Source organism: Arachis ipaensis, chromosome B06 (genome assembly GCF_000816755.2).
Source record: "Arachis ipaensis cultivar K30076 chromosome B06, Araip1.1, whole genome shotgun sequence".
NCBI classification, from domain to species: domain Eukaryota; kingdom Viridiplantae; phylum Streptophyta; class Magnoliopsida; order Fabales; family Fabaceae; genus Arachis; species Arachis ipaensis.
Genome location: NC_029790.2, coordinates 133,536,241 through 133,551,732, shown reverse-complemented (window position 1 = coordinate 133,551,732; position 15,492 = coordinate 133,536,241). Strand labels below are relative to the sequence as shown.

General features: G+C 32.0%; 2 protein-coding genes and 1 long non-coding RNA gene across 4 annotated transcripts; all 3 read left to right on the top strand.

The window, feature by feature from the left end:
- LOC107605527 (D-lactate dehydrogenase [cytochrome], mitochondrial-like) lies at positions 55 to 1,343 on the top strand. Its single transcript, XM_016307428.2, has 3 exons — positions 55 to 399; positions 793 to 886; positions 1,215 to 1,343. Exons 1-3 carry the CDS (start codon positions 152 to 154, stop codon positions 1,317 to 1,319), a joined length of 447 nt encoding a protein of 148 aa, XP_016162914.1. The 5' UTR covers positions 55 to 151; the 3' UTR covers positions 1,320 to 1,343.
- Positions 3,344 to 3,755, top strand: LOC110263631. Its single transcript, XR_002349499.1, has 2 exons — positions 3,344 to 3,534; positions 3,615 to 3,755. It is a non-coding gene; the product is annotated as an uncharacterized LOC110263631 (long non-coding RNA).
- Positions 5,301 to 12,308, top strand: LOC107605526 (D-lactate dehydrogenase [cytochrome], mitochondrial). Of its 2 annotated transcripts, none has more exons than XR_001612529.2 (17): positions 5,301 to 5,701; positions 6,030 to 6,130; positions 6,474 to 6,522; positions 6,667 to 6,759; positions 8,422 to 8,536; positions 8,631 to 8,691; positions 8,986 to 9,022; positions 9,099 to 9,160; positions 9,687 to 9,783; positions 10,099 to 10,173; positions 10,246 to 10,354; positions 10,524 to 10,633; positions 10,852 to 10,914; positions 11,220 to 11,255; positions 11,358 to 11,488; positions 11,653 to 11,696; positions 11,955 to 12,022. XR_001612529.2 is itself a non-coding variant. In XM_016307427.2 (17 exons), the coding sequence occupies exons 1-17, from the start codon at positions 5,573 to 5,575 to the stop codon at positions 12,072 to 12,074; spliced, it is 1,476 nt and encodes a 491-aa protein (XP_016162913.1). In that variant the 5' UTR covers positions 5,310 to 5,572; the 3' UTR covers positions 12,075 to 12,308. The 2 variants fall into 2 exon arrangements, 1 of the variants encoding a protein (XP_016162913.1); XM_016307427.2 differs by having other exon boundaries at positions 5,310 to 5,701; positions 11,176 to 11,255; positions 11,955 to 12,308.

Genomic DNA, 15,492 nt, shown 5'->3' with positions numbered 1-15,492 from the left:
AGATTCTTTGTGCTACACTATGACAAATACTTAATAAATAAATAAGTGGAAAAGCGTGCGTGAGTGTTTTGACCTCTTTCAAGTTTCAGCAACCATAACTCACTCACTCTGTAATGAATGATTCATATTCTTTGTTCTCTGAGTCTCGACCATGTCAAATTTCTCGTCGTGGTTCTCTCGCTTGCGCTCTTCTTCCAACTACTTCTATCGCACTATCCATAATATAACAACTCACTCGAATGCAACCAATGTGCTGACCTCACACCGTCCAAGGATGACGTGGACAGGTTCCGTGCTTCCTCTTGCGGTGGCTGTATGCGGTGCTTCATTTGCGCTTCATCCGCACTTCAATCCTTCCTTGTGTGACGCCTCTGTTCCCTCTGATGCCATTAACAACAGGTGTATGGATTCACTTTGCTGTAAAAATCTTACTTTTTTATGTGTTTGATGAAGATTCAGATAAAGTTAGGGTGCAAAAATCGTTTTTTTTTTTTTTATCTTTTAAATTTTAATTTTCAGGTTTTCACATATTATTTGCATTAGATAATGTAATTAACAAGTATGGGCATAAATTAGTGAAGTGCTTGAATAGGCTCCTCTGTATTAGTGATGAACATAAATTGATTCAAGCATTTTATAGGAGACAAGTTACATTATTAGTTGATTTTGTACTCATCATGTATTGCACAGTTTATTATGTTTCACATCAGTGTATAGATTAGCCTCTGAACCAAGCAAATAATTGGTTGACAATGAAATGCAATTTCTTGTACTGAATGTTATATTTGTTAGCTTTGGGGGCAAAGGTAGCACCCAGTATGCCGTTAAGGGATCACACAAAGAATTTCCGCAGGAGCTTCTCCACGAATTGAAACTCATCTGTCAGGTATGAAATCTAAAATTCTCTGATATCTCAGAAATTTGGATCACTGAAAGAAGCACTAAGAAATACTCGAGCTGGTTCTGATTTGCATGGCAGTTAGATGAAATTTTCTTTTTGCTCTTGCTAAAACTTACTGAGATGATTGGTTGTAATATCGTGTTAGAGAATTTTAGGAAAGCAGGCCACCCTTCTGAGTTAATTGGTTGTGTTTAAGAATAATATTTGTTTTTTACTGAAATAATAATAAACTCATATCATTTGCAATTTGGAGCTGCATCTGTGTGACTATCAAGCATTCAGCTTCAGCTTTTCACAATACTTATTTCTGCAGGATAACTTATCACTTGATTATGATGAAAGATACCACCATGGAAAACCACAAAACAGCTTTCATAAGGCTGTTAATATCCCAGATGTTATCGTTTATCCAAGGTGAGACAATCTCTGAATCTGTAGTTGACATTTTTGTTTGCTTCATCATTTGTATCCTCATAGTTCTTGAAATGCTGCCACAATTCAATGTATTAGCTTTGGACATTATTTTCAAGACGCAGTTTCATAAGGCTTAAATATATCTTTTTCACTCTCCTTGTTACTGTTGATTTCAAAGTATGCATCTATTTTATCTATTGTTTTGACTGAAACATATGTAAAAAATACATTTCCACAGAATCTAGAAAGGATGTGTAGACATCATAAAAAAATAACAGAGTATTTAACTCAAACCAAAACACATACACCCTGACATATGAAACTCAGAAACTATAGAGTTCAATGTTTAAAACCAAAATGTCTCAATAGAAAATAGCTAAATGTTCATTTCTTGGTGGTTTGAACCCCGGAGTTGGTACAAAACGCAGGATGTTACGCAACCTTGAAGTTGTAGCTGCAGATGCACCAACCATTGGATCGATACGAGCAATTGGTGGTGGTGGAGTATTTGAAATTGGAACAGTGGGTGGTGGAGGAGCATTTGAAACATTTGGGTTGCACAACAGCTGTTGTAACCTGTAGGACAATGTTTAATGAGATGAAAATAAATATATAAAGCAATAATAACAGAGAACAATAATTGAAGTACTTGCTGAGAGTCTTCATTTTTATTTTTTGACACATTGGGTTGACTCATGCCAAGCTCAATCTAAGTAGCATTGCCTTCATCTTGTACTTCAGTTGCAGCAGGTGGAGGTTGTTGCTGAGTACCTGTATTAGCTTCACCAGATGCAGCAGCAACTGCAACAGCTACAGCCTCATCGTCAGCCTTCTTCTTGGCTCAATTCCTCTTGTCGTGACCCTTACCACCACAATGACGGCAAGAACCCTCTTCATCTTGGCGATCTTCTGCTTCTTGCCTCCAACTGGGCCTTTATCAGCATCCTTTCTTCGTTTCTTCTTGGGTGCTCCTAGCATCTTAAACTTGAGTGCTTGTGGTTTGTTGTAGATCGACTTCTCCCATAATTTCTGACTAGGAATAGGATTGATATGAAATGCATATGTATCATTATATGCATCAATTGTCAACCATTTATGACAAATTTTCATGCTATTTGCCTGTCCTAGCCAATGCAACACAAGCATGGACATAGGGCATCCTTGTTTCAAATCAATAAAATGCACCCAAAAAATTAAGGAACCAATTTCAGCATGCAATCCACAATGACTTAAGGAACCACAATTACAATATCAGAATAAGTACAACAACAACAACTAAAGTATAATAGTAATCACATTTACTATATGAACAGTAATCACAATTAAAAATTAGTACCACAACTAAAGTATAACAGTAATCACAATTACAATATAAAAATAACAACCACAATTAAATTATAAATTATTACCATTCAGTTGCCAAAATTTACATGTGCATATTCTCTTTCCCAAGTCCATTGCCATATTGGTTGGCTAACCACGGGCCTCGAATTATTCATAGTTTGCATCTCCGGACCACATTGGCACCTAATTCTTTGATTCATTCCTAATCTTTTTCAAGAGGCTACGTTGAACAGGGGGTTAGTAAGCCAACATGGTTCTTGAATTTCAGCTTGTTCTGAGCAATTGTCCTCATGATATACATTCTAACTTCCTCGAGTAGTGTGATAATCAGTTTGGCTCTTGCTTCCTTGATTCTGGCATTGAAGGCTTCACAAGCATTATTACATATGTTGTCACATTTTGGTTTGTTGCTAAAGAAGGCCCAACTCCATGCATCTCTTTGCCATTTGGAAATGTATTCCCATGCTTCCTTGTTAGCTCTTTGAATTTTCATCATTCTTTTAACAATCCCTCTTGAGTACACTACTAGAATTTAGATATTTACTAACACTTTTTATCTAACATTTTTTAAAATGTTAGCTATACTAGTAAAATTATACTTTTAGTAACATTTGTAGAATAAATGTTAAAAAAATATTTTTTTTAAAAGAAAGAAGAAAAATTAGATGTAAATGTTACCAAATGTGTAAAGAAGTAAAAATTACACTAAAGCATTATTTTTTAATCTCTTTCGCGTTCTTTTCTTTACAGTTCACAACCACCGACAAAACCACTCCCAAGTTCCATCGCATCTCCTTCCTCTACACTTCATCTTCTTCCTTGATCTCAATCGCAATCTGAGCATTCTCCAGATTCGGATTCTCCTCTCAATTTTGGTAAGCATGTGCTCTCTTCTTTAACTTTTTTCTATTCACTCAGTTCTTCAATTTCTTATCTATTGCTGATTTCGATTCAGATCTGAATCATGCATAGTAATTTCTCGCCTCTGGTTCATCCTCTCATTGCCTGCACTGTCATTGCGCCGTCTTCTTCTCGCCTGCGCCATCATATTCTCCCTGCGTAGTCATCTTCTCGCCGGTTCCATCGTTTGCTCATCCCTTATCTTCTTGCTCCTTCAATCCTCTTTAATCTTTACTTGATAATTAATCTGTAATTAATTTTGATGTATAATTATTAGTTAATTTAGGTTTTTAATTAGTTATTTAGTAGTTAGGTTTTGAATTTAGGTTTTAATTAAGTTGTTTATTTGAGTTTAGGTTTTAATTATTCTGTTCTTTGCTTTAGGGATTGTTTGGGTGAGCTTTTAAAAAAAGATCTTTTTTCGAGTTATCTTTTTTTAAAAGATTTTATAGAGAAGTAAAAGTAATTTTATGTTTGGATATCTCATGTAAAAAGGTATTTTTATCTATTAATTATGTTTGGGTATAACAATATAAAAGTACTTTTTTGTTCATTTATTACATGAAAAATATCTTTTTTTAAGAAAAAAAAAATCTTTTAAAAAAGATGTAAATTACAGCTTCTCAAAAAAGATCTTTTTTTTTTATTTTACTAGTGCTTTTACTTTTACTACTAGAAATTTGCCAAACACATTAAAAAATAAAAAAGATCTTTTTTCATTGAAAGAAGATCTTTTTTTTAATAAAATAATGGCGCTCAAACATGCACTTACATTGAGCTGAAATCCTGCACATTACTAATATGATTATTGTCGTTTTAATATTTGGATAATGTGGTAGCAATTATGAGTTCAATTAAGGAATGTTCATTTCTATACTTGTTTCTGAAATATCTCCTTGTAAATTTACGTGATATTTTCTGTGTAATTAATCAAATTAAACTTAATTAAACATGCTCAAAATATAGAATATCTAATGAAGATAAATAATGCTTATTACTAGAGTCTGAAGATCAATTTTCTTGAAGATAATAGCTGAGAAGTGGACATGGATTATAGCCTTGCCACGCCACTTAGAAGAAGAAGACATGGAGATAGGTGGTGTGACTTTTCAGTACCAAGAACACAAACTAGAAAGGGAAATGGATCTTTTCTATTTTTTTTGTCACTGGAGAGAATAAAATGTGATCTCTCACCTTTAATTCTACAAGTGAGACCATAAATAAATGAAAGAGAGAGAACAATGAAGAATGAGATTTTCTACTGAATACCATCCAATTTTTTTTCCACTGGAGAGAATCCACTCCCACTAGAAAGTGTATCTAAGTAGTGAAATTAATGGGTGTTAAGACTACTATATCTATATTTATTTATGATGCTTAGTTACAACTCAAGTGTCATGATTACATCTCCAAATGGTTGAATTCCCAAGGACTATATAGCAAGGAAAATCAGTTAGAATCTTACAAACGCTATTTAATGTCAATTTTCTTTTGCTTCTAAAGGAATGCAGCTAGTGCTACCACTTCTTAGTTCTTACAAGAATAATAACTCAAGGGTTATTGTTTAGCACTTCCCTTGGTCCTCTCATGAAAAGTCCTTTTTCAATATGGTTTTTTCCTTTTCTTTTTCTAGATTTAGTGTTATGTTTCTATTATTTTTTCAATTTAGTCTCAGTTCATAATTTATGGAAAATGTTTTATTTGTTTTTTTTGTTATATTTTTTGCAGTTAGGGTGCAAAAATTATTTTTTTATCTTTTAAATTTTAATTTTCAGGTTTTCACATATTATTTGCATTAGATAATGTAATTAACAAGTATGGGCATAAATTAGTGAAGTGCTTGAATAGGCTCCTCTGTATTAGTGATGAACATAAATTGATTCAAGCATTTTATAGGAGACAAGTTACATTATTAGTTGATTTTGTACTCATCATGTATTGCACAGTTTATTATGTTTCACATCAGTGTATAGATTAGCCTCTGAACCAAGCAAATAATTGGTTGACAATGAAATGCAATTTCTTGTACTGAATGTTATATTTGTTAGCTTTGGGGGCAAAGGTAGCACCCAGTATGCCGTTAAGGGATCACACAAAGAATTTCCGCAGGAGCTTCTCCACGAATTGAAACTCATCTGTCAGGTATGAAATCTAAAATTCTCTGATATCTCAGAAATTTGGATCACTGAAAGAAGCACTAAGAAATACTCGAGCTGGTTCTGATTTGCATGGCAGTTAGATGAAATTTTCTTTTTGCTCTTGCTAAAACTTACTGAGATGATTGGTTGTAATATCGTGTTAGAGAATTTTAGGAAAGCAGGCCACCCTTCTGAGTTAATTGGTTGTGTTTAAGAATAATATTTGTTTTTTACTGAAATAATAATAAACTCATATCATTTGCAATTTGGAGCTGCATCTGTGTGACTATCAAGCATTCAGCTTCAGCTTTTCACAATACTTATTTCTGCAGGATAACTTATCACTTGATTATGATGAAAGATACCACCATGGAAAACCACAAAACAGCTTTCATAAGGCTGTTAATATCCCAGATGTTATCGTTTATCCAAGGTGAGACAATCTCTGAATCTGTAGTTGACATTTTTGTTTGCTTCATCATTTGTATCCTCATAGTTCTTGAAATGCTGCCACAATTCAATGTATTAGCTTTGGACATTATTTTCAAGACGCAGTTTCATAAGGCTTAAATATATCTTTTTCACTCTCCTTGTTACTGTTGATTTCAAAGTATGCATCTATTTTATCTATTGTTTTGACTGAAACATATGTAAAAAATACATTTCCACATTATCTAGAAAGGATGTGGATGAGCATAGGGGATGTGTGTGTATGTGTGTGGCAAAATTCAAGGCATACATATAATTGTTCTCTTGCATTGTGCACTTATATGCAGATCTGAAGAAGAAGTTTCCAAGATTGTAAAATCATGTAACGACTATAAGGTTTGAGTTCCTCCCACACACTTTGAGTAGGGAAAATTGATTTCTTATACTATTTGGTTTTTGAAAAAAAAATATTGGGTGCATAAATGTTAATAATATTATAGTACTGAGAAATTGTTAATCATGGTTTACTTATTTTTTCAGGTTCCTATTGTACCTTATGGTGGAGCTACATCAATTGAGGGTCACACCTTATCGCCTCACGGAGGGGTTTGCATTGACATGTCATTAATGAAAGTATGTACATGTTCTGTTATGGTACCTGAATATCCATTCATAACTGTTTCAAATTTCAAGTGGGAACATTATGATTATTAAATATATAGGTCCCTGTCTACTCATGAATTGATGAATATACTTGACTTCATATGTTCCAGAATTCATCAGAAAGTTTATGATGCCCTTATGGGATTTGGATGGCGTATTTAATATATAGTTTTCCTTATCTTTCCTCCCATTTCAGTTCTCTCCACAAACTATTCTGAGGATATCATATCCTTCCTCTTTGCTTTCATCACTTAAGTTGTGATAAAGAAATAAAAGATAAATAAGAAGACAAGGATTCAAACTGAATAAAAAGATACATTGAAATTAAAATAGGAACAAAAAAGATAAGTTGAAATTGAGTACAAAGCGAATCACTCTACTTTCTACCCAATTTCTTGACGCAACAAGAAAGGGACTCCTCAACCTAACTTGTCAACGCCATAGTTTGGAAATTGAATCGAAGGGACTCCTCAACCTTCTATTCTTGTCTACATCATAGTTTGGAAATTGAATTGAAGGGAATCACTCAACTTTTTATCCAATTCCCCGATGCAACAAGAGAGGGACTCCTCAACCTCAATTGTCCACATCATGGTTTCATCACGAAACCAAAAAGGGGTTTTGAAACCTCTAAACCAAAAAAGGAAGATAATTTTTTTTTTTTTTTTGGTTTTTTTCTTCTTTTTTTTGTTTTTTTTTTTCACTTTATTCTTCTTCTTCTTTTTTTTTTTTAAATAATGAAACACAAACGAAAACAAGAACACAAGAACAAAATGAAAGACGCGACAAATACTGGACTCTTTTTTTTTTATGATAAAAGAAGAACAAATATAGATTAATAAGAATTAATCTAATACCTGAACTCTGATATCAAATGATAAAGAAATAAAAGATAAACAAGAAAATAAGGATTCAAACTGAATAAAAAGATACATTGAAATTAAAATAGAAACAAAAAGATAAGTTAAAATTGAGTACAAAGAGAATCACTCTACTTTCTACCCAATTTCCTGACGCAACAAGAAAGGGACTCCTCAACCTAACATGTCAACGCCATAGTTCGGAAATTGATTCGAAGGGACTCCTCAACCTTCTAACCAATTCCCCGATGCAACAAGAGAAGGACTCCTCAACCTCAATTGTCCACATCATGGTTTCATCACGAAACTAAAAAGGGGTTTTGAAACCTCTAAAAATTCTATGCTACGACTGCAATAGCTAAGGAGGTATTTATAACCTCTTATTAGGTTAAAACAAAGAAAACCCTAAAGCCCATAAACATAAGGCCCAATCTAGTAATTAAATAAACAAAATCAAAATACATTAAATAAAATATTCTAAAAATATAAACTAAAATATCTTCTAAATAACTCTTGAACTCTTCATATCACGAACATTTGAAGCACGTATCAAGTTGCTTCTCTTATGCATTTCTGCATTTCATGATTGTTAATGCAGTTTCAACTGCAGTATCGTTTTAATAATTCGGTTCATCTGTGCAAGTACCACTACTTAGACTCATCATCTACTGCAACATATTTAAACGTGCAGACTATGGTCCATGTGTTCATATAGGTACAGATTGAACATATCCTTTTGGTGTCATACACTGACTACTGGTTCAATATGCAGAGAGTGAAGGCATTACATGTTGATGACATGGATGTCATTGTTGAGCCTGGAATTGGATGGATGGAACTTAATGAGTATTTGGAACCTTATGGTCTATTTTTTCCACTTGATCCAGGTTAGTTGAATATACCATGGTAATTCATTTTGTTTAGGAAATTTGATATCTAAGTATACTTTTCTAAATAATGTTGTTTTACTTGTAACAACAGGTCCTGGTGCAAGCATTGGAGGCATGTGTGCTACACGCTGCTCTGGGTCTTTAGCTGTGAGGTGGTCAACTTTTGTTATATTCATTTTTTCATTTATCACTGGAAAACACATGGTTTAAATGTTTCATCTGTCTGGTTGCCAAAAATGTCGGAGTTCACAAGGTCTAATACTTGGCTCTAAGCTTTTTTGCTTGAGGCATATTGGTTCATTAATCATTAATGATTATTAGACTTGATTTGATGTAATTTATTGGCCAAATGTATGGAATTAATATGCAATATTTTTTTTTTCAGAAAAAACTTTAAAGTTCTTCTATGCTATTAGGCGTGACATGTTATTCTTACTAATTTGCAGATATGGAACTATGCGTGATAATGTGATCAGTCTCAAGGTTTGTTTTAGTCTCAGTTTTTGGTCTCTAATGTATTGATGCGATGATATATTTATTCTGCTGATTGTGTTTTCAGGTAGTTCTTGCCAATGGAGATATTGTGAAGACTGCATCTCGTGCTAGAAAGAGTGCTGCAGGGTTTGTTATATTTGTATCTCTTTAAATATTAAATCAATATCACTTGTAATTCTCTCCCCTTCATGATCATTTTGAGAGCTTACACAAAAGGTATAAGCAAACTTAAAGGCAAAAAATTTGGTATATTTGGAATACAAGACAGTACAGGAGCCTATTCTATACTGTCTTATCACCCACCTCTTTGCTGGCTGCACGTTAAATCAATATATTTTATCTTTGATCAGTTCAGTTTTGTGAAATTTCACTCATTATCCACTCTCAAATAAGATATCATCAGCAAAGATAATGCACACTTAACATTGAATCTACTTATTGAGCTGAACTTTAGTAATGAAAAAATGATGGGCTTCAATGTTGAACCATGATTAAAACCTATGTTGTATCAGAAACTTACACCAGTGTGTCTGAACATTGTCCCTGCTTCATCATAGATGTGCTTGATCATTTAAATGCGTGCTACACAACGTGTTGTTGAGGCAGACAGAAATGGCATGTTTTTTGAGTTATTTTCTTTAAATTATTGTAGGTATGACCTGACCCGTTTGGTGATTGGAAGTGAAGGAACACTTGGTGTTGTTACAGAAGTAACACTAAGACTTCAGAAAATTCCCCAGCATTCAGTGGTAGGTTGATCCTTTCTTTCATTTTTATACCTCTCCTTTTCAGATCCACTGACCCTTTTTACTTTGATCAATTTATGACATCTATATGTTATATTTCATTGTTATTCTATTTTCTTAGTGATCATTAAAACTTGCTGGTTCAACGGTTTCTGGTATCTGTGATGTAAAGTTTTTAATATATATAACTAGCTGAGATGATAATCAGTGCAGCCTGCAAAGTTGATGCGTCAATATTCTGAGCTGCCGCTTCATGTTTATCATCTAAGTTGTATGAAATTACATGGATTACCTATTACCTAACTTATCAAAGTACAGGTTGCCATGTGCAATTTCCCTTCTGTTAAGGATGCAGCAGATGTTGCTATTGCCACTATGATGTCTGGTATACAGGTAGGATTCTGACTTCAAATGTTTTGATATTTCTTGCAGTTTAATTGTGAAAATTCTGTTTATGCTAGTTAGGTGTCAAGAGTTGAGTTATTGGATGAAGTTCAGGTGAAAGCCATCAATGTTGCTAATGGGAAGAATTTCCCTGAATGTCCAACGTTAATGTTTGAATTTATAGGAACAGGTGACTTTATATAGATTTGATTGTTGTTTTATTTTCTTTGTTAGTAATTATTTCACACATTTTCTCAAAAAAAAGAAAAAATCATTTTACACGTCACTTTCCTTTTTAATGGATGTGCCAGATTTTCCCAAATACTGATAATTCCTAACCTACTGATGATATCTTTCAGAGGCATATGCACGTGAGCAAACACAAATTGTTCGGGGAATTGTTTCTAAGCACAATGGATCGGACTTTGTATTCGCGGAAGAACCTGAAGCTAAAAAAGAACTTTGGAAGGTAGTAACTTATTTCTTTTATAGAGAACATTTTTCATTTTATTAATGTATATGATGTTTCATCAAAGACATATCTACTTGTGATGGCATCTTACAATCTTTTGAAGTTAGTGAGATCCCTTCCCCGATTCATAGTTTTCAATCTATCTTGTTCCTTGAGATGTGTTAAAAGTTATCTAATTAATTGTACATTTAAGTCAATTCCTTGTTCCTGTGCAGGTAAGGAAGGAGGCACTTTGGGCTTGTTTTGCAATGGAACCTAATATGGAGGCAATGATTTCGGTGAGTTACTATGAAATATTTATTTTGATTTCTATATAGTTGGGTTATAATTAAATTTATAGGAGGGTTTCTATTTTGTTGTTATACCTTTTCAATTTATAGGAAGCAAGTAAGCAGCTTCTTCAAGCACTTACAAAAACATTTTGATTTGACTTAATATAAAGATAATATACCAAATGTGGATCTAGAATGCAATGTGCTTAATTTTTTTTCAAGACTTTTATTTTGTGTATTTTATTGTTTCAATTTTAATTTCTGCAGGATGTATGTGTTCCCTTATCTCACCTTGCTGATTTAATTTCAAGGTCTAAAAAGGAGTTGGATGCATCACCACTGGTTTGGTATGTCTGATCAATGTTATGTGATTCTGGATGATGAAGTTGATGATGATAGATGATCAAATAGATTGATGCTCAATGCGTGTACCTGTTGTCTCTTGCCAGCACGGTAATTGCTCATGCTGGGGACGGTAATTTCCACACGGTAATTCTCTTTGACCCTAGCCGAGAAGAACATCGGAAGGAGGCAGAGAGACTCAACAGCTTTATGGTTCATGCTGCTTTGTCATTGGAAGGTATTCATAAAACATAATAACTTGTTGACACATTCTATTGCATCATTAGTATCATGTATGAGGTGCCTTTTGGTATTCACTATATTGTTTGCTCGAATTTCTTCACCATGACATTGGCAAACCAGTAACTTTTTGTAAATTTTGATTATGATGCTTCTAACCAGGAACTTGTACCGGTGAACATGGTGTTGGAACTGGGAAAATGAAGGTACTGGAATGTTAGTTACTCATGAAACTACCAACATCACATAAGCTAACATTAACAAATGTTAAAGCTTATGGATATGTTATGTTAGTCATAATTTACATGCGAAGATTGGCAAGGAACAAACTTCTTTTATTGTTAATTAGATGGTCATGGTACTTTGTTTTCAAGTATGTTATGCCTTATTTTGAATTTATGAGTTCAGCTCTAGAATAACAAAATCTCATGCTTCCCCACTTTTTTTTTTCCTTTTTTGACCAGTACCTTGAAGAAGAACTGGGAGTGGAAGCATTAAGGACAATGAAGAAAATAAAACAAGTGTTAGATCCCAACAATATCATGAATCCCGGAAAGCTCATCCCTCCCCATGTTTGCTTGTAATGATATATCATCATTCACTCCAAGTATGTTCTTCTCAAATTCCATATCTGTAGAATTCGCTTTTGTACCATATAAGGGCTTTAGTTTACTCTATTGTTTTGTTCATAAGAAATGCTTCATAGGCCATTTGATTTTGTGGTCTTATGTTTCTCCTTTGTCTCAGGAATTTCTGTATATCTACTTTTCAAGTGAGAAAAATAAACATGAAGTTAAGAGCTTCTCTTATTTTGGGAATTTTTTTTGGTCCTTAATGTTAATTACGCCCAACTAAATTGGGTTGAATGAGCTTTAATATGATATTAGAATTGAGAAATAGCCAAAGTAGTGTAATTTTTTATTTGTTAGTGATTAGTGAATACATCTAGAAAAGAATGAAAAGAAATTAAAACAAATATACACTACATACTATAAAGACTTAATTAGATAAAGAAGTAATTTTTAATTAGACATCATTGGTTAATTTTTTTACTCTCAAATTAGTTTTTTCTTAACCTTCACTCCTTGGAGAGTTTAAGATTTATATGATTAGGATTTAGAATTTAAGATTTAAAGTTTATAATTTAAGATTTAGATTTTAGAATTGAGAGTAAAAGAAATGTTTGGTATTAGTAATATTTTTTCAACGTATAGCTTGTCAAGAATGTGATTCATATAGACATTAGGTTGATCAATAATATTTAATGTTATGACTTGTTTAGTCAGTGATGGAGCTTGAAATAAAATTTTGGGGGCCACATAGAAGATAATTGTCAATATACTTTTGATATGGATCCCATTTAAAATAAGTTCGCCTAATCTCATCTTTCTTATTTGAGTGATATTGTCAAATTTGAAGCCGTTTTTTAAGGTCTCGTTCCAACGAATTAAGGTTAAACTCATCAGATGCAACTCTTTGAACTTTTGAAGGTTATATCTTCTTTCTTCGTGATTTATTAAAGTAGAAGAACTATCTACAGGTGTTGATATTGTAAAAATTATGTGTTGTCTTTCTTGAATATTAGCCTTCCTCTTAAAAATGCATCAATTCTTTGATTTAAATACCTAATTTTTTATATTTGAACTCAAAGGTAGAGGGAGTATTACTTATTGAATAGAGAGCTACGAAATAATATACTCAGTTCAATCCAAATCCAACATGTTTTGAATGTTTAAAACTAAAAATTATTGTGCAATAAAAACAAGAGATGAAGATTGAACTTTGGTATTTTAAGTCATAATAAAGGATTTGAGCCAATTGAACTATTTTTTATTTTTTGAAAAAATATTACTAATTTTTTTAATAAAAGTATGGGACATGGCCCTTCTTGTCTCAACTAAGCTCCGTCCCTGTGTTTACTGTTTAGTCATTAGGTTGACAATGAAGATTAATAAAACTGTCGGTTACAAGTTGAAAAATAAAAATGAATGATAATTAGGGTTGGGTTATAATTCTTATTAACGAATCAAGGGTAATTTTTAAAAAGTTGTTGAAATTAGTTGAAAAATAGTTGATTCTTTAGTTAAATTCTTGAAATTTTTATTCTATTTAAATACTTGATTATAGATATTTTTTAAAACTATATAGATCTAATTAAAGATTAGGTAAAACTATAAAAGAGAAAGTCTAAGACTCAGTATTTTTATTAAAATTTAACTAATATTTAACTAGCAAAAAAGAGTATAATTTCACATAATTAGATGTAATTTCACATTATTAAAAATACTAATAATAACTAATTAATAATTATAAATCACAAAATATACTAACTCTCTAATACTACTGACTATAGAAACTTACGAATAAATTAACACCAATATATAAATAAAGATAATACTTTAGTTGTGGCTACTTCTGAGTTTATACATTTGTCGTGACTAATTACTTTGAGACCATGAAGTGTGGATAAGATTAGGAATTAAGATACTAAATTACTAACACAAGGTAGCTTAAAATTATAAACAATGGCGTAGGTAAACCAACTAATTAATAACTCGTTCATTTTTATTGTTTTCTTCAACAATGAATGATGAGTAGTTAATATGCATGTAAATTAATCTGTTGCCATATCATGACACACAAGACGATTCTATAAAGTTAACGAGGAATTAGCCACTTGCACAATTTTATTAATTAAGGAGACAAGCATGAACTACAAATTGATTCTTAGAATAATCCGTTAGGTAGCGTTTGGTGGAGAGACGAGAGATAGAGACTGAGAGACAGTGATTGAAATAAATCTCAGTATTCTGTTTGGTGCAAAATGGGAGATAGGAATTAAAACAAGAATGAAACTCTAATTTAATTTGCACAAAGGGTAAAATTAGAATTAATTAATTGAAATGAAAGTATTTTAGGTATAAAATGTTATTAAAGTTTCAGTCTCCATCTCTAAAAATTTCAGTCCTCTGTCTCTACTTTTTGAAGGTACTAAAATACTAAAATTTTAGAGATAGAGACAAAAATTTTAGTACCAGTCTCTGAACTAACAAACACGATACTAAATCTCAGTCTCTCAGTCTCTCAGTCTCTGTCTCAATACCTTAAAACAAATGCTACCTAATGCGCTCTCTCTCTCTCTTGTAATAAAATGCATGTGTTGTAATTCTCAATGCAAGTTGTGTCTAGATCCATTAACGTTGCATCACATTCACATTGGTTAGTAATCTAAATTCTAATACAGCTACTATATATGGTTGGTTAATTTAACTAGCCCAAAATTCAAGGGCTAAATTATCCGGTGACAATTATATATATGAAAATTTCGATTTTAAATTAATTATCCTTAAAGAAAAAAAAATTATTAGTAAATTATGGACTCATTATGTCCTTCTATCAATTCATTACATAAAACTTAACCGTTGTACTTATATATACTATTAATTACTGTGACGTCTCTATTTAAAAGAACGTTACGTAAATAACAATTTTTGGAACAAAATTTTTTTTTTTTGGATAAAAATCATAATAAATAAAGAACCGTTGATAAAGATTATATAAAAACTTAAAAAATAATAAATACTTACTATTCAAAACTACATTATTTCTATATTTATGTGCCAGCAACAAGATATACACTTGCGTAAATAACAAAATCATAAATATACATATTCATCATTTATTATTATAAAAGACCTAGTTAATATTCTTTTATTTCACTCTACTCTAGATTTAATTGTATACACACATAACACGGACGCGAAATAAATTTCGTTGTGTATTTTATTTGAACTCGAACGCATATTATAATGCTTGAATTAAAATGTAATTAATTATCATATTGCGTTACTTCTACTGATCTTATAGTAATATATAAAACTAGTAAAATAGTTGCATAATTTTAAAGTACAATTAATTAGTTTATTAAACCTTTATTTTTGTCCAAACTACAATTTCGATTGATTAAAATTATTATTATTATTTCATATATGAAAACGTATA